This window comes from Chlamydotis macqueenii, chromosome 2 (genome assembly GCF_036417535.1).
Source record: "Chlamydotis macqueenii isolate bChlMac1 chromosome 2, bChlMac1.mat, whole genome shotgun sequence".
Lineage (NCBI taxonomy): Eukaryota > Metazoa > Chordata > Aves > Otidiformes > Otididae > Chlamydotis > Chlamydotis macqueenii.
In genome coordinates, this window is record NC_141557.1 from 48,757,135 (window position 1) to 48,782,297 (window position 25,163).

The window sequence follows — 25,163 nt, forward strand, 5'->3', positions numbered from 1 at the left end:
TCTGCTGACAAATAATTCTTACTAATTGGAAAGCTTTAAAAAATACATAATTTTGTTTGTATAATGATTTTGTTTGTTTGTTTTGGTGTAAATTCTTCTAAGAGATAAGATAATATTACTTATAGACAAAGAAGTTCTGATAAGAAAATATTTTCACATAGTGCTAGTTAGGACTTTAGTATTAGACGTGAACAATGAAAAGTAAGAAACATTTTAATGTTTCAGTAAAATTGTTACCATCCCATATAGAGAGGAAACAAAAAAAAAAAAAAATCCACTGACCTGTAATTTTGTAAGTATTCCTTTAAAAAAAAAGAAAGTCAGGAAAGTAAAAGGTGCTGTTAGGTATTAGTCTTGTTTCTTAAATGATCAGTGTTTATTTCTTTTACCTTACCTCCCTAAGATTAGACACAATGTGATGTCTAGTCAGTTTTTGCAGTGGCCACCTGCTTTTTGCTAAGTTATCATGTTTTTCCTACCAAAAAAAAAAGAACCAAGTGAAAAAAAAAAAACCTCCTACTGTAGTTTAAATAATGTTTTCCCTAATGCTACTTTCAAATTGAATATTAGTACTATGTTGTTCTGCTTATTCTTAATGTATAACAAAATGTGCTTTCAGGATGTAAATAAAAAGCGTTTTGCAGCAAACGGTGGGGTCAGCTAGGAAGTTTTGTTCGTAAGCTGTGCTTCAACTTTTGACAAGTAATGAGGCATAAAGTCTGTAAGCTTCACAGCGTGAGAAGTTCTTCGACATTCCCACGTGTTAGGCACAGACACTCTAATATATATATGACATTGAAGACTGGCGGGTGAGCTCTGAAAAATATTCTGGAGGCAACTGAAATGGCTCCTCCCACCAAAATGTTCCGCACCTTTCAGTTGCAGAGGTAACCATCCTTACAGCAGGGTCTGTAAAACAGGACTTATCGGAGGCTGTAGCTCAGAGTGATGTACTGTCCTAAGCGTGTTTTCATGGACAATTTAAACTCTTGCTATCTTTAGAAAACTAAAGGTTGAATTGAATAGTGCTTCAGTGTGAATGGAGATTCTTAACAGGTAACTGTTTTTTCTTCAAGTGCCAAAAGAAATTCCAAGAAATGTAATTCTGGTGGGGTATAGCTGGGGCTGATCTTCGTCCTGGCATTTTTAGTTTGGTTAGAATGTTATGTCAGAATAGAACTCAACAAAATCTTCCTTTTATTTGGTTTAAGGGTCGTGTTGTGGAAAATATATCGAAAAGATGTGGTGGGTTCCTGAGACAACTTAGTCTGAGAGGATGTCTTGGTGTTGGAGACTCCTCTTTAAAGTAAGTAAAGTCCTAGATTGAGACATCACTTATTTCCTAATGTCCAGACCAAAAGCAATTATTGTTACATTTGTTTGGATTTCAAAGTACTGACTAATGACCAAAATGGGATACTTAACTAACTACTAAATACCTTAATAATGACTAAATGAGATGTCAGTTTGAGATCAAAGTATAGCTACAATATTTTCTGGAAATCAACTAAGAAATGAGAACTGTGCTTTTCAGAAATGTGTCTTTTTCTTTCATTAGTATCATGTTGCTATCTCTCCACTTTCAAGCAGTTAAGTAGTTTTCAGACCTGTACTCTGGTGTCCTACAATATTTATTTCACCAAGATTAGTTTTCAGTCAGTTTATAGTTTATCTTCTAGTGTGGACAAGAGGTGACCCTAGGAATGGGAGGAAGAATAAAGACTGAAATGATGGAGTGCCTAAAAATTGGGAAGGGCCTGGGATTCTCTTCTCTAGATACAAGAACAGGCAGGCAACAGGAACATCTCATGAGTTTCTGAATAGAAAAAGTTGCCCTTCTTTACATAGTATATAAATTGAACTGTGCAATTTGTTCCAGAGGACAGTTAGAATTCATGGAAGCTTTTTCTGTATGCAGTCTGTTTAGCCAGATTCCTCTGTGGATATTTCTCTCGGGTATTTAAAGCCAAAGATCCTACCTCCAGCTGAAGGGTCCCTAAGCTGCAAGTACTTCAGGGCTCAAAAAATATTTAGAGGAAGCCTGGGGCTATGGTTTTTTACAGTTGCACTTTGCTGTCACAGGAGACTGAGCTGGGTGGCATTCAGTGTGATGTTGTGTGGCCATCCTTAGGTAGGAAATAAAAGCACAAAGATTTTTATTCAGAATTGAGCAATGTTAGTGTCTTGTGACCTTTAGCTCTTTCTAAAATTTATGAGTAAGTCTAATTCACTGGGTTTTGTCTCTGGAGTAAATTAATCCAGTGACTAGTTAAGCAACAGATTGCTTTAGTAATCCAAATGGGCATCCTAGCTTCAGACCCAAAGGTTTCCCCAGAGCTTTCTCTTGCCTCTGGGACATCTGCCTAACTGCTCCTTGGTGCATTGCTACCTTCAGGCAGTCTTGTCTCCTCAGGGAAACGTGCGTATTACTGCTGTCTCACAGATTACTGGCAACTGCTGTCAAAAAAAAAGGTAATCCAAACCAGAGTTAATTTTCTACAGTGCTTCTCCAAGTTCCCAGAGCATTTGTGCAGATGGTCCCTCTGTCCTCAGTAGGGAAGGCAATAGCAGAAGTGGAGGAAAGGGGGAAGGCGATGAGAAGGGGTGTGTAGGAAGAGTCAGGACAGTAGGCGATAGTTTTCCCCCAGTAACTCAGTTTTCACATTTGATTTAGACTCCTAGCTGTGCTTTTCAGGACACTAAAGCTAGGGGACTGCAGTGAGGGTTGTGGATAGGACCAAAAATTTAAGTGGGTTCAGGTATCAGTGAGAAGAGATGGAGGCTTGGGGATAGGGTGTTTTTAAATAACGATGTATTTAGTAGACAGATACTTAGAATAAGCATACAGCAGTTCAGCCTGTAGCATGTGTAGGTTGTAGGGATGATGCAGCTAGTCATACTAGCAGGTAATAGGACAGGCTTAGCTGAGGCCAGCTACCAGTGCGTTACCAGTATTCCCACGTGCATCCGTAACAAGTAACTGGTGCAGATGGTGGTGTCTAAGACATTTTAGGAAGGAAAGTGGTTCACCCCTGAAATACAAGCAAGTGATAGTGAAATTAACAAATGAAGGATAAGTGCGTGAGCTTTAAGACTTTCAACACATTATCATAGAAATGTGACATTAATTTTCAGATACTTGTTCTGACAGTGACTTTTTCCTGTCAGGCTTTTTGTATTGAATTGTTTTCAGATCCATTAGTTTTGTGGGTGATACTAATTTCTCTATTTATCCTTCTTCTACATCAAGTTTTGTTTAAAAATAGCCAGTTACCGAAGTAGGTATTGGCTATGTACGTACGGAATGTTTGTGGCAGCTCTGTCAGGACATGCCTGATGCTTGAATCTTAGAGGCAAAGTTTGATGTTCCTGCAAGTTATTACAGAGTGTAGTGTCTTTCCAAGTGATTTGAAGAGTGTCTTGATTGTAAATCGCCCTCCAGTACATGAATTTTGGAATAGCTGTTTTGAGAACTCGAGTGGAAACTCTCACCAGTATAACTCCTTGCTGGGTTTTTTTCCATTGTTTTCAATCCACACTGGAAAGCCAGGAAGTTGTTACCAGCTGAGTGTGTAGTCGGATCTGTTAACCACGGCAAGCCTCCAGACAAAACTGTTTTTGTGTGTTTCCTCTACTTCTGCCAATAAAATTCATGCAGTTGGAGGAAACACAGGCATAAAAACAGTGTTCTGAAATGCAATGCAGCTGTAAATATTACTCTGCAGAGATGAAAAGAAAGTTGATGTATTTCTTCTGGGTAATTAGTATAATGATACATACAGGCTTTTAGCAGTATAATAGCTCCAATCATCCTTAGATTTCGCAGCAGCAATGCACACAGATGCATTTTATTTTTTAAAATCATAAATAACTAATTTGCAACCCACAGGGCTTTCCATTAGTAGTCTGATAGGCTTAGGTCCCACTTCTGTGTTGTGCGAGGTGCGTTCCTTTTCATTTGATGTGAGAGCAAGCTCCTTAATAAGACCTGCAAAGGCTTCAGTAATGAGATGTGCAAAAACTCTCCCCAGCAACCTAATATTTAACTGATGTGATTTTAAACCTTTCTGTTTATGCCCTTAATATTTTTAGTTAAGGCATTTGAAGCAAGTCAGTGCTGCATTATATATGACAGAAATAAACACCTTGCTCAAGTGGTGTCTGAGAGGGGAGCGAACACTTGGCTTCACGAGTTGCCTAAGACAGAAACCTAGACTAGCAAGAGGAGAAAGCGGCCACTGAGACAGATTTATTTAAGGTGCTCTACGTAAGGGCTCTGTGGCTTGGAGATTAAGCTTTTAGAGTGAGGTGGAAGGAGGTAGGGGACAGAGCGCACTCTAGTGACTGCGTTACAGCTTGTGACATATTAATTCTCCAGCTTTTTGTTGCTGTTCTAGGACCTTTGCACAGAATTGTAGAAACATCGAACACTTAAATCTAAATGGGTGCACAAAAATCACTGACAGGTAAGTGAAAGGGGTTTTTTGTTTGATGGGAAAATTTGGAAAAAGAAGTAGCTAAAGGTATTTTTAGTGTGTCTGCTGTTTTGCAGCACGTGTTACAGTCTTAGCAGATTCTGTTCCAAGCTGAAACATCTGGATCTGACATCTTGCGTAGCCATCACAAACAGCTCTTTGAAAGGCTTAAGGTAAGAAGATTCAGTGTTTTGTGTTAAAGAAAAGCATTTAAGGAGCTGTTCAACATTTAATAAAGTTTAAAAAAATCAGTGCTGAACCTTAATACTGTGTATCAGCCCTGACTATATCCTATAGCTAGCACTTCTTGGGTGTAGACTATGATGTTTGTGTGTGGTCTTTTCTCATTACTTTTCTGTGGAGGCCTGGCACAGTCTGCCGGCTATCATTAATTTCTAACAGTGTGTTTAATTTGGGTTTCCCACTGTTATGACTATTTGAAGGCTGGATTTAACTTTATGTATTTTTTTAATTCTCCCAGTGAGGGTTGCAGAAATCTGGAACATTTGAATCTTTCCTGGTGTGATCAGATTACGAAGGATGGTATTGAAGCACTGGTGAAAGGGTGTAGTGGACTAAAAGCTCTATTTCTTAGAGGTTGCACACAGGTACATAACTGCTTGGGTGATCCTTTAGGAATAAAATTTTATTTTGGGTTTTTGAAATTTCCATGAATTTTAAAAAATACCATTTTTGTTATAGTCTTTTGTTCAGTGTTACAAGATGTGTACATTTTTTGGGGTGCTTTGCTGTGCTTTTAATTTCTTATTTCTTTTCCTATGTCTGATTTAATTGCTAAATGCAGTTAGAAGATGAAGCGTTGAAACACATTCAAAATCACTGTCATGAACTTGTAATCCTGAATTTGCAATCCTGTACAGTAAGTATTTGATGTTTCAAAAAATACATTTTCTAAGAATCAAACCATTTTCGAATGCTAATGAATTGATCTGCTACACACTTAAATAATTCAAATAGTAAATCTATGCAGTTTACAGAATTTTGTGTGGATTAGAGGTCTTCGATGACCTGGTTGTTTCTACAGCTGAGTGTGGATATGGAGTGCTGGGTGTTTTTGTTGGGTTTCTTTTCCCCCCTCGTTACATCTTTTAACTGTAGTAAGCTCTAGAGTAAGAATTAACTGCATTCATTCAAATGTAATGAACTGCGTATGTGCTAAACCATGCAGTTTTACAGATGTAGCTCTTGTCCTCCCAGCCATTAAGATCAAACATTTTGGTCTATTCATAATTTTAAGGTTTCTAATTAAGCAGAAGCCATATTCTGGGCTACATAATTGAGAGTAAATTGTAATGGCATCATAACTGAAGACTGTTCAGAACCATCTAGGTAGCAGGAGAAGGGCATGCTTTTTCGATAGCAGTGGAAGAACACGTTCGTTTGTAATGAAATGACTGGGAATCATTCATATTCGTGTATATCTGATTCTACTTAGAGTACACAAAAATTAATTTGCTGTATTTTCTATTTGCTTTTTGTTGTTTCTGATGTGACATTTTAGAAATGGGAAAGATCCCCTTTTAGATTTTAAATATATTTAAGTCATTCTTTGTAAATAAACCTTAGAAAATACTGAAATAAATTAGAATTTCAGTGTTTGTCATGCAAATTTGAATAATAAAGTTGAAATTTTTTTTGCTTTTGGAAAGTTTTCTACAGTTTTATTGATCGAAGGTATCATAAAATCTGCTTGGGCTAAAACTCAAATCTGTTTTACACATTCATTCCTGAATGAATGTCATGTGAGACCATTTTTTATTAAGATGAAAATTTTTGGGCCTAATAGATTTATTTAAAGTGCTGAACATTTTGGAGTGTTTATTATTAAAAGTTACATTTAAAAAAATGCAGAAATTAAGAATGAGCTTCTATGAGCCAGATGTTCAGTGAGAGAGAGAGTATTCAGATTTTTAAATCTGAATTTAAGTGCCCACTGAAGTTGAGCACCTAAAGATAGTGAGAATGAAAGGAAAAAGTTCCTTCTTTTGGTCAGAACCACACTTAAATAAATAATGACAGTATGTAATTTTCTCTCTTTCACTCTTCCTTTTGCTGTCCTCCTCCTCCAAAGTTCTTTCTGTTGTGTTTTACCTGAGACTAATGAGATATATCAAGGCCAGCCTTTCCTAATTATTTTTGTGGAAGGCTCTCAAGAGGTCTCATGATAATCAGTTATGATCTCTCCCACTTAAAAGAGGTGCTGGCATGGAAGTATACCACAGTATTCCCTTGGCCAGTAAGTTTGTTGTCACGTAGATATTAAGTACCAACAAAAAACCCCTCATGAGTGAAAGTATTTTTCCTTTTGAAGTTTTTTAGTTGATAGCCTGTGTCCTACCTAGTTATGTGTGCTTTAAAGCTTTATTTCACTGAAGATGTGTCCTGCTTGCCATGGCTTAGAAGCATGCTTCCAGAAGCAGCCAGGCTCTTTTTGATCAAAGGACTAGCACTGATTTTTACACAGCAGGTCTCTTAGTGCTTTATATGATCCACACTTCAATTCTAGTGGCTCTGTTTTATGGACTGGTAAAATGCCACACCAGCAGCTACAGAGAGAACTGTTATTAACTTTGGAAACTGCACATGTGAAAGGTATTATCTTTAGAGTGTAGAAAATGGAGACTTGCAGGTATTTTTGTGCACTTTTTTTTTCCCTGAGAGGAATGTAGGCATTAAAATCACAAACAATTTCAGAATGGAAGATCTACATATATAACTTGAGGGTTTTGTCCCTCTTCAGCAGTGGCATAAAATTTGCATAGTCCTTACCTCCAAAATAGTTCCTTTTCCCAGTAATAGTGTCATGAGTATCTCTCAAAGGGAACAAAACAGTTCCAGAAAATACCTTCTTATCGGTAGATGATGCAAATCCTTCTGGACCCACAAAAAGAAGAGAAAACTTCTAGTTTTCTGTCTAGAATAATTTTTATTTGACAGAACAAATTGCAAATACAAACTTCTGATATTAAAAAGTGAGAAGGGGCATAAGGTGATCTCCCTTTGTGCTGTGCTACTATTATTTCTCATTCTGTTTTCATCTGTGAAAGGTGATGTTTGTGGTAGTAGCCTCAGAAATATGTTGTAGTAGCATTAGTGTCCCTAGATGAGTAGCTTATAAAAGGAATTTGTATTTTCAATTCAAAATACAGTAGAGGTCTTTGTTATTATTGGAAGAGTAACGTTAGGCCGGGAAATAAAATAACTTGTTTCACGATGAAGGGTTAGTCATTCAGCAGAAAAGTTAAGTTCTTGGAGTTGGGAGTGGGAGGAAGACAGAATACTTTTTCCAGAATAGAAGACCTGTAAACAGAATAATATTTGCACACACACCCAATAACCTAGTTTGCGTTGCTGTTTTGTGTGCAGCTGCATTGGGACTGTTTCTTGTAGTTCTTGTTTCAGAGAGAGAACTTTTTCTAAGCGTATTCCAAATTTAGTGTTACTTTTTTCAGAATATCTAGTACAAAACACTTTTGAGACATTAAAAACCCTCTTTTGAGTTAAATCTGTCAGCTAAAGACAACTGCATAGGGTAGGGCAAACCTGGCTTTTATGTTTATCTTCTCTAAAGAATGGATTATATGTAATTGTCTACCTATAACTTACTTTGAAAATGATCCGAAGGTGATGGATTTTTACCCTTGGGTTGTACTGCTCCAGTGCAAAATAGGTAGGTAGCTCTGCTGCTGTCGAGCTTTAAAGTTTCTTTTGCACTGTTCCTGAACTTAGACAGTCACTGGAACGAGAGACCTGAACTCTCTGAACACATAAGCAGCAATGACAACTACACAATGTCATTCACACAATGACAACTACAATTAAAAGTGAAAATTATAAAGCAAAAGCGAAGTGAAAGAGGAGGACAACAACAAACAACTCTCCCTCTGTGCTTCAGACTGCTTTTGAGCAATACTTGAGATCTGTGGAAAAATACATAGATGAGGAGGAATTGTGTGTGTTTATTATCTTCAATGTTACCAGTTAACATGGTTTTTCGACCACTTTTTGGTTGAAAATTCACAGGTTGCCATGGTTATGTACAATGTGACACTAACAGTTCAGTAAAATGACTTGATTTTTGTTCTTAACTGTTACTTGATAATGGAGTAACATCAACCTTCTTCTGTGTTGCAGCAAATTTCAGATGAAGGCATTGTAAAAATCTGTAGAGGATGCCATAGACTTCAATCACTCTGTGTTTCAGGCTGTAGCAACCTTACTGATGCTTCTCTCACAGCACTTGGTCTAAACTGTCCAAGGCTGAAGTGAGTATGTTGTGAGTATGTCATGTTGTTACTGGCCTGATCTAAGAAATTCATTTCTGAAGATAATCGCCTGATATCCACAGGTTTGATTTAGCTTTGTGTTGTTTGCATTACCTTTGCAATCAAAACATGAAGTTAGAAATACCAGCTGAATATAAACTTGAGGGCTGGTCCTGTATAGCTATCGTATGAATGTAGTCCAGTGTATATTGGAAAAGCAAGAATTAATATATGACAAATAAAACATGTTGAACCTAGCAGTTCAATTCTGTCCTTCTAGATAAATACTTTAGGTACTAATTTCAAGCCAGAGGAAAAGAAGATATAAAGCCCATTATTTTTTTAAAAGGTAAAAATGTCTGTAGTTGTGTTGTGTCTTGTGATGTTTGTACTCTGATGTGGTTTTAAATATGGGTTGTCTTGCGAAAAAATAGTTAAACCATACCTTAGTATTATATTTACAGATTTTATTATAAATGTGTTTTTAATATGCTCTGCAGTACATCCAGGTGTTCTTAAACTCTGATATGGAGTGTGCTAATCTCCATATGAGCACTGAGGACTGGTATTTTTAGGATACGTTTTGAGGAATAGGGGCTTATCAGTTAAAAATAATAAACCTTTACATTGGTGTAATTTGTGCTAACATAAATGGTATGGTGGTATTCGCAGAAGTGGGAACAGCTTCAGCTTTAATAATGAAGCTCAGTCATCTCTAGTTGTAGAGACGTAATACTCCTTGTAAGGTCTAATTTTAATGTAAATTAAATAAAACCAAAAGATTTTTGGATGACACTAAATTGCCATTTATGACAGGAATGTGCAGGAGTTGCAAATTGTTATACTTCAATCACAGATAGATTGAGGAAAGTGGAGATCATAAAAATTACGGGAAGCTACATTCAAATGCCAGTGTGCAATATGCTGACATGCAGTACTCCTTTAGCTGATTGAGAGAAAAAAAGCTTTTATTACTGTGGAAAACTCATCCTTAAAACCAATTCCAGAGTGACAGTTCCCTTCATGTAAGTGTTCATACTTGCAAGAGCTTGTATGTGCCAGCATCAGGGGCTTGGGAGTCTTCTGACGTACTTAATTGTGTTCCTTAGAAAGCTGTGCTGGTATTACTTATCTTTTTCCACTATTTCTCTCATTCTCTCAATCCACGGCTCAGATAGGAAATAAAAGGTCTGAAGTGCTATTAGTTGTGTAATTCTTTCCAAGGAGTTGTTTTTACTTTAGTAGGTAAACTGTTAGCCCCTGTCTATGCCACGAGGGGGAAGGCGTCTGCCGTTTTTCTCCTGTAATGAGGAATAGTGTAAGGAAAAAAAAAAATATGACCCTTTGGAGTGATGACTGCAGAAGAGCACATGATGGAGGGATGGATGATACAGCTGGTTACATCTAGACTTTTGGGATCACGTATGGAAAGTACTTGATGAGAAATATGTTGGAAATCAAAGGAAATGTAATTCCACACTTGTTTGTGCCTTCTGAATATTTCAGTGTAGAGTATGAAAAACTCTGCTGTCTCTGTTGGATGTGCTCGCCCTATTGGGAAACTTTTGAGTATTTTCTGTTTTGTGGTGCTCTCACTTAACTTCAGGGTCTTGGATGTCCTGCTATGCTGCCTTATGTAATATTGCTGTGTTCTGCAGCTGTTACCACTCACAAATGATGTCTCCTTGAAAAAAATCCTAAGCTTGACCAACTCCCTTCAGCTGTGTGCTTTCCACCCCCCTACATTAAGATTACAGCTGTTTCCTCATCACTGTTTGTATCTGCTCTTGTATTTAGGTGCTTGATACTTTCTCTGTTTTTCTTTTTTAGCGCTCTTTGATGTTAAAATAGTAGTAAATATTTTGGTGAGGCTTATTGAGAGAAGCACCCATGAACCATTAATATCTTTGTCTAGTTGGGGCTGTAAAAATTAGGATCTAACCCCACCAATTCTCTCCCACCTGCTGCTAATTCAACAGGAGTAGAGAGGTGCTGTGGGGAGAGACACTCCAGGTGTGCCCAAAAGACTTCTGTAGACAATGAATGCAACTGTGAGGTCTGTCTCAAGAGAACATTTCTTTGTAAGAGTGGGGAGTCTGCTCTCAGATACCATTTTGCCTCATCAGCTCCTGTGCTGGGTACTTTGTCACAAATCCCTAGATGGGAAATAACTGTCAGCTGTATCTGGGGAGAAAGAATAGCCCTCTATAATTAAGTACAATCACTAAAACAAAGCAAAAATTAGGCCTTTGCTAATTTTCATGCTGACTAATGCCTTCCCACCTGTTTTTCATACTGGGACCTGATTGATGCAGTGTGTGTATATGTAACTCGCTCTCCCCATTTTGCTTTTCTCACTGACTTCACACCCAATTTGGGGAAAGCTAGAGCTGCTAGTCTTCTAGTTTCATACCACTCTTTTTCCATATTCTTCTTTTCAACCAGATGTGTAGTAAGTAGCATCCTCACTGTTTTGCACACTGCGGATGTCTTTCCCCTTCTCCCACCCCCCTGCCCCTTAAAGTCAGAAATATAATGGCATTAGGGATCCAATGGTTTTAAGTGTAGGTGGGGTTGAAAGCAAGTAATTGATGAAAGGAGTAAGAAGAGTAGCAAATGTGACCCGAGTCATGGTTTTTTTTGTTGGTGGTGATGGTGGGTTTTTTCCCTTTGTGTTTGGTATCATAAGTAATTTTCAGAGTAGCTGGGAGTATTTTATGTTGGGTTGCTAATGCCCTTGGTAGAAGGGCACAGAGTTCCCAAATGTGAGTCTGGAAAAAAAATCCAGAGGTGTTACAACCATCCATTTGGGAAGCGGTTCCTGTCTTGCACCTCCGTTGGTTGTTCTTGAGTTTCCAGCATACTTCTGAATCTTCTTGAAGACTAGTACTCTGGAAATGCTTTTCAAAGGTGTCTTGTGGGGCTGCTTACCTCTAAACTCAGCTGCGCTCTTGCTTTTGGCTGAGAAGAGACTGCTCCACGAAAGTCGTAGTCAGAGCCCCACATCCTGTACTTCAGTGGGATTGTATTTTTCTTGTACACACAGCATGGCTTTTCCCTTTGGACTTTCTAATGACCTCCTAAACCAGTGGAAGGATCTAGATGCCTTTAAGTGTCACTGCAGCTAGAGGTTCTTTTGTCCATCTTTCCCTGCCTCCTCCCCACTCACCCCAGTACAGAAGTAGCGTTTGCTGTGTTGAGTGGGTAAGTTGCACTTAAGTTTGTGCTGTTCATTACACAGTGCTGTTAATTTCTCCTTATTCATCTTGATACTTACTGCACTTGCAAGGTAAAAAGTGTTCATTTAAAAAAAAAAAAAAAAAAAAGAAAACAAATATGACAAAACATTAATGGCATGGAGGCCCATTCCGCATACTAGTGGTGCTTTTGGGGGCAGCTGACTTCCCAGTGCCTCTAGAAAGTGTGTTAGGTTTAATTTTTCCAAAACACTATGTTATTTTCTTGAAGGTTGTGTTGGTGTAGTTTATTGTTTTTGCTGTGGGCTTGGAGAGTTTTAAGTTCCTTGCTTTCTGGTAACTTGCTTCATTGTGCTTGCTGCACAGGCTCTGAGCGAATTTCTAGGAAGCGGTTTCTCAGTTTTGTGGCTTCCCAATATCCTGTGTTTAGATAAGAGGTTTTAGATGCAGGCTTCATCTGCATTTTCCTTAGCTCAGGGTTTATTCTCCCATATCTTTCCTCAGATAACACATGAGAAAACTTGAGCGTTATGCTGTCTTACTGAAATGAGAGGTCAAAATGCCTGTAATTATGTATATTTTTTTTTTCCACTAAATGTTGAGAAGATTTGAGGATTGAACTTAAATCTGTTCTGTGATTGTTAGTCTTCTGATAAGCTGGATCAAAAGCCTGCCTAGTGCTTTCTAAGTGCAAATTACTGTGAAAAATAGACATATATATGCAATCACTATTGAGAGTTTTAAGTTGCAGAAGACAGATTTGTATCTCAAATGCATTTTCTTTTCTCTATGCTAATGTTTTCTTTCACATTTAAAACTTTTCCAGGATTTTGGAAGCTGCAAGGTGTTCACATCTTACAGATGCTGGTTTTACCCTTCTAGCACGGGTAAGGGTTGTTGTTTCAGCAGGTTAGAGCTGGCCTTGTTTTCATTGCTGCTGAGCAGCTGTGAACTGATATAGTCCTGCTGGGAAGGAGTATGAGAAGAAAAATAGGAAGAACACAGTGGAGGAGGGGGCTAAAAAGTGGTTTTATTTATGGATTATACTTAAAGCTGCAGCTTGATCTATTTTACTGTCTATGATTGCATTTTTCAGTTTTTTCCCCCTCTTTTTTTAGTAAGTTTCAATAAAATTTATTATGTTTAACATAATTCTAAACTTATGTTATGTATTCTAGCCAAATTTCCCCTATAAAGATGATACATACCCATGTGATAGTTACACCCAAAAAAATCACAATATAATAGATTATTCTGAGCATACCTTTATGTTACAAAAAATAATTACGTTGTACATTATAAACTATAAGCATGCTGATTCCTGCATAATATGTAAAGTAAGCATATTGATGGCATCAGATGCTTCAAGTTATATGCTTGCTGGTTTAGGAAATCTGAATACAAAAATACTCTGTAAATGGGATTAATTTACGGTGCTGATATTTAGTGTGAACAAAAGGCTTTTTTTTTTTTTTCTAGCCACAGTGGTTGAACAGAGTGGTTTTCTAAAGATTCAGCACTACAGCCTTAGGCTTTCAATAGTCGCCTCAAGCCTGCTTTTGGGAGCTGCTTTTCTTCCTATGCCAGTAAAAAATGGGTTGGGGTTTGGCCTGAGCCATGGCACCATGTGGTCTGCTGTGAGGTCACAAGGTTACAGCACTTTCTTGAAATTAGTCATGATCAGATACTGAAAACACTTCTAAAAGCTTGCTAGGGATCTCGGAAAACTGGGAAAATTGCTTGTATGAATGTGAAATGGAGCTTTCTCCCAGCCTAAAGTGGACCCTATTTTAATATTTTCAGTATTCATTAGCAAAGCAAATTGTTTTTAAGGCTTCTTTCTAGAGTATGATGGTGAAGAGTAGCGTTTCACAGGCTTAAGTGTGTTTCAGATTAGTGTGATGCAGGTTGATGTCTGCAGATTAGTTAACTTTAATGCAGAGGCTGTAAATACCATAGGTTTGAATTGAAGTTGAGCACAAGAGGGGGAAGGGAGGCAGGGGTGGGTGAGTACTGATCACACACTGTGCAAACCTTACAGGGCAAGAAGGAGAAACTTCATTTAGTAAGAGAAAAGGCTGAAAGTGTAGAGGTTTGAGGCGGGAGGTGGTGCATTGCTTGTGGATTATTTTTTTTTTTTTTACCATTTTTTGTTCCTTGGTGATTAAATACTTGAAAGGATTTAGCTCACATTTTCCTCTTGGAACTATATTACTAGCTCTGTGAATGATTTTATGTCTGTATGTTGTTTTATTTCATCTTCTGTTTATCTGTTTGGTTTTTGTTTATTTCAGAATTGCCATGAGCTGGAGAAGATGGACTTGGAAGAATGTGTTTTGGTGAGATTTAATATGAAAAGGAATATCGAACATCCAGTGTAAGAATGCAGTGCCAATAAAAACATTAGCACTTTCAGTTAAATGTGCTTTTTTTTTTTTTATTCATTAATAGTGCTGTGTTTATGATAGTAAATAAAAATAATACTTGAAGGAGCAACAGGTGATAGGGTGTTTTCCAGAAATAACAGAATCTTCATCTGGTAGGGAAAGAGATATCTTAACTGAGGGTTGCCCTTATGTGTGTTGCTTATGGTTGTTTGGTTTCTTTTATTTCTAGATAACTGACAGCACGTTGATACAACTTTCTATACACTGTCCTAAGCTACAAGCATTGGTAAGTTCAGCTCTGTATTCGTGAACTTTAATACATCCTCCAAACCCACACACATACACAACTCCTGCAGTATAAAAGCAGGCTGTTCACTCTGTATCTGAAAGTTCCTGATGTAGTATGATACTTTGCAAAATACATGCAAGTTTCATAAGTATTCTAAAAAAAAGATTACTCCTAAATATTTACATGCATTGTGTGATAAAAAAAATTACCAAATCAGTGAGTAATAACCAGAAAGCTTATATTTTATGGTTAGCATCCTTCATTTTTGATTACTTAGTTCAATTTACTCAGATCCTTTTTAGATACTCTTATGTGTTCACTAGTGCTTTTCTTAGGGAGTATGACAGTTTATGTCAAATCTTGAATAAACAAAACCACCCAGTGAAGATAAATGTAATCACTCTGTAATCAGTTTTGCATGCAAGCAGATTTTCCGAAGGACTACGTGTGCACAGTAAATCATGGAAGGCTTTTTTGACCTAGACTTTTGAACATAATTGGAGAGGATTGAGAAAGTGGGGTACCCTTCTTTTTTAGGGATTAGTTGCTTAGATCTTTCAGAACATGAGAAACAATTTCAGGTGGCATAAACTTGGCTGTTCTTCAGTCAAGTTACTCCAAAATTACTAGACTGTACTTACAATAGGAACTCCTGTATTTAGAGCCAGTTGTCCCATAAGCGTAGACTTGTTATATTCTACTTTAGATGTACCTGAGAGAACACCTGTCTTTATAATCTGTTCTTAGATGGGATTAAAGGAAGGTTTGCTGCTTCATTAATTACATTGTGTTATGATTAGTTAGCGTTTCTCACACAGTGTTACTAAGGTGGCAACATGAGGAGAGATGGCTTTTGAAAAGGAACCTGTTCACTATTTTCTATTGCTGTTTTTTATTTTTGCTTATTCATTGTCTGACCTTATTTCTGTACCATAGTTCTTAATGTTAAGCCAAACAAGAGTTGTCAGGAGATGTGGACCCTTTTATGTGGGACACTTTCTGTTCTTCTGTGATGGATATGTTTTAGTATTGTAATCCCAATTATAACAAGTACTTGCAAGAGATATTTTATACCAGTTCTGCCACTGCTTCACCGGAGATACCGTAAAACCTTATAATTTTCAAGTATTTTTCTGAACCTGCTCCTATTTGCTGGCCTTTGTGTGTTAGCCCAGAGGCAGGGAATGTGGCATTGGTGAAATAACAAACCTTGTCTAAGAGAACCAGAAAAAATGATATTTTGTTGTTGTTGCTGATGTGTATATCCTGTGTGTAGGAAGGATACATACTCAAAGACTGCGTGAGCAGTGATGGCTGAGAATTACAGGGAAAGGAAGAACAGACTAGCAGGTGCCAAATACCCTACATGAACTAATCTTGATAATTCACATGTGAAACCATGTACTGCTGATGGTTCTGTAAACTCTTGTGTGGCTGTGCTGTAGCGTATGTTTAGGTATCTTTGCGGTTTCAACAAAGATTTTGAAGTTGCCGAAATCAACTTTGAATTTGTTTGAAGGCTCAGTAGACAGTGGAAATAAGCAAAAACTCTGTTAAACCAGTTATAACCAACTGTTACATCTTCATCAGTATCAGAGTACTCAAATACTTTATTACTTACTGGACTTAGGAAGTAATTTCTGGTGAAAGTATTTAACATTTGTACATTCAGATTTTTAGTGAAACTGAAATACTCATAATATTCCTGAAGATGAGAAAACAAATTCTTCAGTTATGTTGATAATCTTGTTTCTCACTGTTACTGTATACCATATTTGATTTATACACAGCATTTAGTATGTATTAACAAAAAAATAATTTTACCATATCTTTTTACTCTAAAGATTTCAAGTCATTATCTTCATCAGTTCCATGTTATTAACACTTTCTAACAGGCTTATGAAGCCAGAAAAATCCCTTAATACAAAGTATGCCTCATTTGGCAAATTTGTTTTACAAAGTTCGGTGACCTCAGCTGTACATCCTGTATTGTCCTTTCAGTACCAAAAACAGTGTCTCAGGAAAGCTGAATTTTATAAGCTGCTTACTTCCTGGGACGGGAAACTCTTAATTAGACAGCAGACTGCTGCCCTAGCCACAGCTTCATATAACCTCCTGTCCTTCCTTGAAACAGAGGTCTGTTAGAAATGTTCTTTAACCCTGCAACTGCTGATTGTTTCCAGGCTGTGAGCCAAATCAAATGCTCAGAACCCGCACATAAAGAAAGCGGGTATAAGAGAGAAGGTTAAGTATTTAAGTGTTGATAGACTTGCAGAATGTAAACATGTCATAAGATAAAACACTGTTGACAGAGGTGCGCGTTTCATTTCTGATGCATTTTGGAGACAGTGTGCAGTAGTTGTGATGTTGCACGGAGTTCCTGCCAGCTGCTCGCACTTGAGTGAGTGTGTGAGTAAAATTGGTGTCTCCCCATCAGACTCGAGGGGAGTTGCAGACCCCTCTCCCAGCCTCTTCTCTGGTTACTTGTTCATCCTGTTGAGCAAACGGACAAAAAGAAGCGAGAGGCAAGTTGTTCTCAAGGGCAGGACGGATCCCCTGTGTCTGGTAGCAGGCCAGAAACATTTGTACCTATAGCTAAGGTAAAACAAGGGTAAGCCATGGCAGGTAGTTCTGGGGCTTCCTTGTCAGGCTGAAATAAAAGAAGATGGCTGAGATGTGCTGAGTGAAGGGAAGGGTTACGTTTGATTCAGCAGGAGGTACTCCTGAGCACTAGTTAGCTTGTGCCAAGATAAAAAGGATTTTTAGAATGCCGCAAGTGTTTCTTCATCAGTTGCTGTCTGAAAAAAAAACTTGGAAACGCTACTTCAAAACCAGTCACTGTCAGACTTAAGTACAAGTACAGACAAGGCACAGGGCTGGGCAGAAGGCAGAGAGCTACCTCGGAGCCCAGGGCGAGAGGAGTAGAGTTCATAGATCCTGCACGTTTCTCGTGCAGACGACTTGAGAGCATTCATTTCGCTTGCAATAGAGTGGTTTTTAAGCCTCCTCTGAGGAAAGTCTGTTTCCTGTTGTCATCATTGCTTCTCCAAAAGTAATGAATTCCCTAAAGGAACCAGGAAACTGCTTTATGTGGTGCTGCTGCCCAAGATGATGGAACTTTTTCCATGCTCTTGAAATTCAAGGGAGTGAGAAAATACACTGAAGAGGAGCAGATTTTTTTTGTTTATTATGCTGACGTTTACAGGAAAGACCAGCTCCTGCAGCTGTACAAGATGTTCATTACTGCTTGTATGCACAGGCTGAGGTGCTAAGTGCTCACAGTTTTCCTGAAATCATTATTTGGCAAATCAGTACAGTCTGTGTGTTCTTTATCTGTGTGGACTTGCCCAGGCTTGATCCTGGTGGTATGTATGAAACCATGGTAGCAGTGAAACAGTAACTCCTGTCAGTAGAGCCTCATCTATTCCTGTGTGTTCTTGATCCTTCTTTACAGTTGTCTCCCGTTTCTAGCACAGCACGTGCTTTTTGCACCCATTGGTAACGGGGGTGCGTGACAATTGGAACAGAATTTCTGTGTTCATAGAGAGCAAAGGGGCCTGAGGAGTTTGCCAGTACTGCGTGCTTTGGGACTGTTAATTCATTTTGAAGCAAAGTCAAAACTGAAGTACAGCTCTTTTTTTTTGTTGAGTAGAGCTGTTTCTTTTGTTACTCTTCTGGATTTCAGTGGTATGCTGTTGGTAACTGTTTAACCACTAGAACGAAGGAGTCTGAAGAAGACTTCCAATATTTAGAGGACAGAGTAACTGAGGCCCCAGTGATGTCGTTAACTGTTTGCCTCTCTGTTTTAGAGCTTATCTCACTGTGAATTGATCACTGATGATGGGATTCTTCATCTGAGCAACAGTACGTGTGGTCACGAGAGGCTGCAGGTACTGGAGCTTGATAACTGTCTTCTCATCACCGACGTGACGCTGGAACACCTGGAGAACTGCCACAACCTGGAGAGAATTGAGCTGTATGACTGTCAGCAAGTCACGCGAGCTGGAATCAAACGGATCAGAGTATGTATTTGCTGATTTGTTCTGGTGGGAAAGCCCGAGCCGTTGATACTGCTTGAGATTGTATGAGTCCTGCAGATGTCCCGGGCGAGGGAGGATGGAAAAACAGATCTGAATATCGTTCTGTTAGGTCCTCACCGCTAGGGACTAGAAGTAGCTTCTCTGTGTGAGCAGCACTAATTGTCTGATTTTGTTTATGACTTACGACACTTTTGCTGTTGGAATGATGAGTGCTTATCTTCTGCTTTCTGTATTTTTGCAAATACAGGCTTCTATGTTTTCAGGATTGTGTGGTGGCACTCCTTAACTCTCCTAAAAGGCATGTTAATATACAGAGCCAATAGCAAAACATCTGCATGGAGATTTCAGTTGGCGGGTTGTAGGGCAGTTAGGCCCTGGAACCCAGCCACAAACTTTTCCTCCGTGTACCTCTCCTTGTTAGGTCAGGAACCATCTACTGTGGGAAGCAGAGTTTTAGCCCTACTGCTAAACTTGTCTGCAGCTTTGTATCCCAGCTTTGTGTCCACACACTTCTGCAATTGGAAAGCCCATCCCTGATGGTGACTACTGAGGGTGGATGCCCTGTTCTGTTCCATGCTGCTGTGTAGGAGTAGAGAAGCAGGGAATATGGGAGATGAGATACAGGCAAGTCTTTCAGGGAGCTCTCTGGGCTGATGGGTGCTTTACTGGGAAATAAGTGAGAACCCTGAGCAGGCAAGTGCCCAGACACTAGTGTGCCTTAGCTGGATGGGACACAAGAATTAGGTGGAGGAAGACAGCGTGGGTAGGATCAAGCGTACAGATCCTTGCTTTTAGCTAACCAACCTTAACAAGAGCCAACTTCTTGACAGTAATTGTGGCATACTGCTTCTTTTTACTAGGTATCTTTATTTCTCTCCCATTGTAACGCAGACTTTTCATCCACAGGCTCATCTACCTCACGTGAAAGTTCATGCTTACTTTGCTCCAGTAACTCCCCCTCCGTCGGTAGGAGGGAGCGGACAGCGCCTGTGCAGATGCTGTATTATTCTTTGACAGTAAGTGCAACCACACAGAAAATTTTATTGTTGTTGAAGAAAAGAATGGGACTGCAAGTCAGTGGAAGGAGTTGGTTTCCTGACAGTCCTAATGGTGGTGTCTGGTCCATCCACTTTTGTGACAAGAAAAGCATTTTTTTTTTCCAGGTAAAAATCTTAACGTAATGTGCAGCTGTGGATTAAGTTGGTGATGCTTCAGTTTGTATTAGTAACTCCTTCCTTGTGTTGGCATGAGAACTGAAGTACTGTGTAAAATGTGGGGGCGTAGCAGCTACTTGGTGAAAGGTCACTGAACTTGGAAGTTAGTTAATTTGCATCTGTAAGCACTGCTCAGTGTGAAGTTCTATCATAAGGTGGGGCTGAAGTCTGCCACACCAAGGAACTGAACCTCCTGTTCTGTAATTCAGTATCGGGTTTAAGGACAAATCAGCTTTAGCAGATGTTGACCAAAAAAAAAAAAAAGCAAGGTAACCATGAGCTCTTACAGCAAAACAGCTTACACTTTTTCATGATTCAGCTTCATATTTAATTACGTAACAGGACATGATAGGTCATGTCAAAAGGTAAGATTGTACCTCGAGGTACTTGCCAAGTTTTTGAACTTGGTTCAGTTAAACGGTGTTAGTATAAAGCTTGCCTATCACTGAAGCACGTTTTACGCCCAATGCCATCAGCCTTTAAAAGGGGTGAGAAGTCCACTGTGGTAGAGCTTGTGCGCTCTACTGCCCTTGGCTGCCACACTCATACATGGTGCTTCCTGTGACGCCATTCCTGTGTCTCCTCAATTACCTCCTCAGTTTGTAAGGAAAGGATGCAGTGGTTCTGGGAAGAGGGGATGTGTCATTCATGCTTTTCTACAGATGAAGAATGGAAACCAGGTTCAGTTACAGGAACAATGATGGAGCGGGGAATTCAATCCAAGCAGTTTGTCCACCCTTTTAGGCACACAGCAAGCAGATGCGCAAGTAAATCTGTAGGCAGGAACTGCACCAAACCAAACCTGTGGTTTTCAAATGTAGAAAGCCAAACTCCTCACATTTGGGTTATTTAAGCTATCAACTTCTGAATGATAACAATAGTAAAATCTATGTATTAACTCTAAGGCCATACTTTCATCCTTAGTTTTTCAGTGCTAGAGGGTTAGATAAACTTTTTTTTATTTTAAGCAACATAATTATCTGAGATGAACTACTCAACAGTTCAGAAAGCTCTTCTGCGTAAGACTGATTGTGTTTATGTTTTAAGAGTTCAAGGCCTGTGTCTTTACTGAAAATTAATAGAAATACTGGCTTAAAAAACAGTCAGAGAAGCTACTACTGCCCCCCCAAATTTTAAGCTACTCTTTAAAAGGAGTGCGACCATTAAAAGACTTTTATGGCCAGCAGTGGCTGTGTTGTGTTCATGCTTCGTGCGTTCTCACAGATGCTGGGGACGGTGACTTAGACTTAAGATCTCAACTTAGAAGATGAATTACAGATGAGAGTGCAGTACATGGATTTCTTTACTACTACAAAATAAGCCAGGCAGGGCTTGTTCCGCACAGTAGTGGCGGAGCGTTGTTACAATCATACTCAGAGTTCTATGGAGGTATTACTGTAATGGAGAGTTTTAAGCAGATTTTATTCTCAACTGTACCGGGAAAGACATTGGTACCAGTATGTCAAGATGTGTTGCCTTTTGTTGGCTCTTTTTTTTTTTTTTTTCCTCTCTAAGAACATAATGAACCTTGTAAGTCTGTGGCATTAAAGATGTACAAAAAGAAATGGAACCTACTCTGATATAGGACAATTAAATAAACAATCAGCTGATGTCAAGTTTGAATTTGTTTCAATTATTTCAACTTTAAGTTTTCCATTAGAAGCAGAAGATTTGTGTGTGTGTTTGGTGCAGGATAAACTACGGTGTTGGTTTGCTTCCATTATTTACCTTTACTGCCCTGTATTGCTAGGGCAGGTCTTGCAATTAATCTCTCATGTGTGTGAGGGGGAAAAAAAAATAAACAAAAAGAAAAGCACATTTACAAAATTATCGAAAAACATTTATTATACTTAAATTGAAATGTGTACATCTTATTAAAAAACAAAAGCAATTTGCTGGTGCCATAATTTAAATCCAATTTCAAGTGAGCTGGACAAACTACTGTACAACTTTCAATGTTCTTTAAAATTAGATATTTGGATACTTTCCAATCAAGGATTTTTCCACTTTTATAAAACATTTGGATTTGAATATGGTGTGAGCTGAAAAGACACAAGTGTCAGTTCAAGAACAGACTAGGACCAAACAATACCCAAAGATGAACAACTGATAGGCAGAAATGTTTAAGTACATAAAATCTTACTTTCAGTGCAGAAAAAATAAAAATAGGGAAGAAACTCTAGCTTTGAATTTAAATTTTCAAAATGCTATAGCTTTAAGAAGCTTTCCTGCTAAGCACTTGAGCCAGGAATGAAAGAGGGAGTGAAAAAAAAATCCAAGTTGCTTTCTTACGTGCTGTAGTAGTTGTTTACATTGAACACTGCAGCATAAAAAGCAAACTATTCTCAAGCTTTTAAGCCAGAGATCAAGGTGGAACTTTTCAAAGGCACAAGATGACAGCTATGAAACTGCCACTTAATACCTTTTGAAATATTCCCCTCTAAGTACCTAACCAGTTGAAAGTTAATGTTAACAGAGGAAATGCTGTGCCATGTCTTTACAAGAAACATCCAAAATACTGAAAAAGCACACTGCCTGTTTCAAAGAAAAGCAAATATTTGGTCGTATGGAAGAGGCACTGTAACAGCTGTACAGTACAGATCAGAGGACAAAGAAAAGTCAACAGAAAAGGTAAGAAAGATACTTGTCCATAACAGCAAGTACAGCAAGGCATTTACCTGCTGGAAAGGAGACTAAGAAGGTGTACAGTTAGTGTTTCTTAAGCAATTTATTTCATGTTGAAAGCTATGACAGCCCTGTGGTGCCAGTGGGTCATCTTCCCTCATCAACATAATTCCACAAAGTCATAAAAATCCACCTCTCACTGCTAGTATTTTTAAACCCATAATTTTACAAGCAAAGAGTTAAAACTGCAGCAGTGCTCCGCAGAGAACCTAGGAAACTAAACATAAAGGATGCATAGGCAATTCTTTTCCATTAAATCTGTTAAAGCAAAACACAATTACTTGGTACCCCATAGGATTTATATTAATCCTTCCGATGAGGTGCTATTGATAATGCAGTTTGCTGCATGCATATATTGCATCTGTCTAGGGCTTCTTCAAAGCCCTTTTCTGGCATTTACACTTCTTACATACACTCTTATACACAATTTACACGGGAAGCTGTTTTGACAGCTTTACTCTCCAAGACCTGACAACCTGATCACGATCAGCTTAACTACTCATCTCCACACAGATTAATATGTGCTCTGCTAACATTAAAAAATAAAACCAGCATAAGGTACAAGCAAGTAACAGACAAACTGGCACAGAAAGGTAAATGCCCCAAAATGAGTTTACATTCATCTCCAACTGGATACAGATAATAGAAAAGCAACAGTACTTCGCTTCTAGAAACTGTATCTACTGGCCGTAATTTGCCTTATTTCAGTAAAGGGCAAGCACCTTTGCTTGCATTGTCTTCCATGCCTGTACGTAAGCTGTCATGGCATTCTACCTCTCCATGAGGACACTTAGCTATGGCAGTGATAAGAAAGTTCACCTATCAAACAGCTCATTAGAAAGGTCATTTTGTGTTTTCAATATGAAACATCTTATATGGTGAAGTTAGATCCTAAGGGTTTGGATGATCATCGTAATCTTTAGGCAAGACATCATTCTGTGTTGGGAGTATCACTCTAGCAGTTGTGTGACATCACTTCAAAATTATATGGAAGCCTTCACCATTTTCAGCTGAAAAAGAAAAAAAGTGTCAGTTCTTCATAAATAGTACCATAAATATATTGGCCAATGAAGCAAAACATGAAAGCATGCACTTGGATTTTACTGTGCAGAAGCGGTTATTACCACTATGAAATACTAAACTTGAAACGTGAAATATCAGTAAGCTGCTATTCAGACTGAATGCTTGAAGAGAACTTCTCAAAAATCTCTTTGGTTTGCAGTTATTTCTGACCTCTTCCTACTACACATTAAACCCACCTCCTTTGACAGTGACAGTTAATATCATGGAAGGAGGTTAACTTCTGCAAGACCCATATAAAACCATTATATCTCTTTTAACCATCTATTTTGTGATGCTCAGCCTTAAACTAGAAAGCCAAATGGAAACAGCGTTAAAAGAAAACCCTCTGGATTTTATGCTTAGAAGCTAGCAGTACCACCAAAAGGCACAAGTGAGACAAACAGGACTCTGACAATCACTAACCACATCACCAGATTCGATACTACACAGAACTGTTAGTTTCAAGTTAGGATGCTGATAAAGTGAACCAGACTTTAAAAGTACAGCTCATTGAGAGCAACAAATGTAGTATTCTGCTTTAAAGAAGGCTCCTTGGTAGAATAAACAATTATGTTTTAGACTGTCGGAAAAGACACTGTACCTTTTATTGTGGTGAATAAGAAACAACTCTCATCTTGAAAGTTTTGAACCATCTACCAAAAAAAAAAAAAAGTTTGAAACCCTCCTGAGTATGACCAATACAAAAATAAACACATCAGATTTTAAACATAGCCTTTCATAAACAACTGTCTATTTTTTGTTTTATTCAGCAAGTGGCAAGCATATACCAAATTAAATTAAAATACATTACTGTCAAAATAACAGTGCTTGTTAGTCATGTGACCACCGGCTGGAAGCCTGTTATTGTTGGCTATGTTTTTGGAACTCTAAATATGTGTAACAGATGCTTGAATAAACCAAGTTTAACAGTATTTAAATGCTCCTTGCCTTTGGGCATGTTTAAAATAAATACATACTAAGCAATGACTGCAGCATCTCAGAACTGTATAGACCAGCTGCCTTTCTCTTCTCACAATTTGAATTTATTCAGGTAGAGAAGAGTGACATTTAAAGATCCTTCTGCTCATTTTAATGTAAAGAAACAAATGTCAGAAAATAGTAGGTTGCATTATCAAACAGAAAAAACAGTAATAAGGAAGCAAGCGTAAGAAAATCCTCCATTCTATTTAATTCATAAATAAAATTTGTGAAGAAAATAAAATTTCCATTACCTGATCACTAACAAGAATGTGGATACCTGTGGGACCCTGTCTGTAAACCTGGTTGATCTGATGCAGAGGAATATTAAATGCCAAAGCAAGCTTGCGTGTGACTTCTGAGGCTGCCATTTCTTCTAAGTAGATTGCATGATAAACTACAAGAGAAAAAAGTTATTTAAATAAGCACACTATTCATTGATAACAAATAACCATACGAAAAAAATCTGCATTTTTTTATACCCCAGCTTTGAAATATTTTGAAAGCTAGAACCCTTTACTTTACTCTCCCCTTGTTCTCACTAAGAAGC

At 38.3% G+C, this 25,163-nt stretch overlaps 2 protein-coding genes across 4 annotated transcripts in view; one reads left to right on the top strand and one right to left on the bottom strand.

The window, feature by feature from the left end:
* Positions 1-1,212: 1,212 nt before the first annotated feature.
* Positions 1,213-21,504, top strand: LOC104481729 (uncharacterized). The gene is made up of 11 exons (XM_086742877.1): positions 1,213-1,306; positions 4,398-4,466; positions 4,534-4,648; positions 4,957-5,083; positions 5,281-5,355; positions 8,631-8,761; positions 12,785-12,845; positions 14,253-14,297; positions 14,575-14,631; positions 18,444-18,656; positions 19,581-21,504. The coding sequence occupies exons 2-11, from the start codon at positions 4,442-4,444 to the stop codon at positions 19,686-19,688; spliced, it is 957 nt and encodes a 318-aa protein (XP_086599003.1). The 5' UTR covers positions 1,213-1,306; positions 4,398-4,441; the 3' UTR covers positions 19,689-21,504.
* A 202-nt stretch (positions 21,505-21,706) lies between these two features.
* Positions 21,707-25,163, bottom strand: part of UBP1 (upstream binding protein 1) — a 36,352-nt gene continuing 32,895 nt past the window's right edge. For all 3 annotated transcript variants that reach the window (XM_086742875.1, XM_086742874.1, XM_086742876.1), the window contains 3 exons: positions 24,868-25,010; positions 24,237-24,288; positions 21,707-23,583 (listed from right to left, as the gene is read on the bottom strand). In XM_086742875.1, the coding sequence (XP_086599001.1) occupies positions 23,546-23,583; positions 24,237-24,288; positions 24,868-25,010 (233 nt within the window). In that variant the 3' untranslated portion in view covers positions 21,707-23,545. The remainder of the gene's footprint in view (positions 23,584-24,236; positions 24,289-24,867; positions 25,011-25,163) is intronic.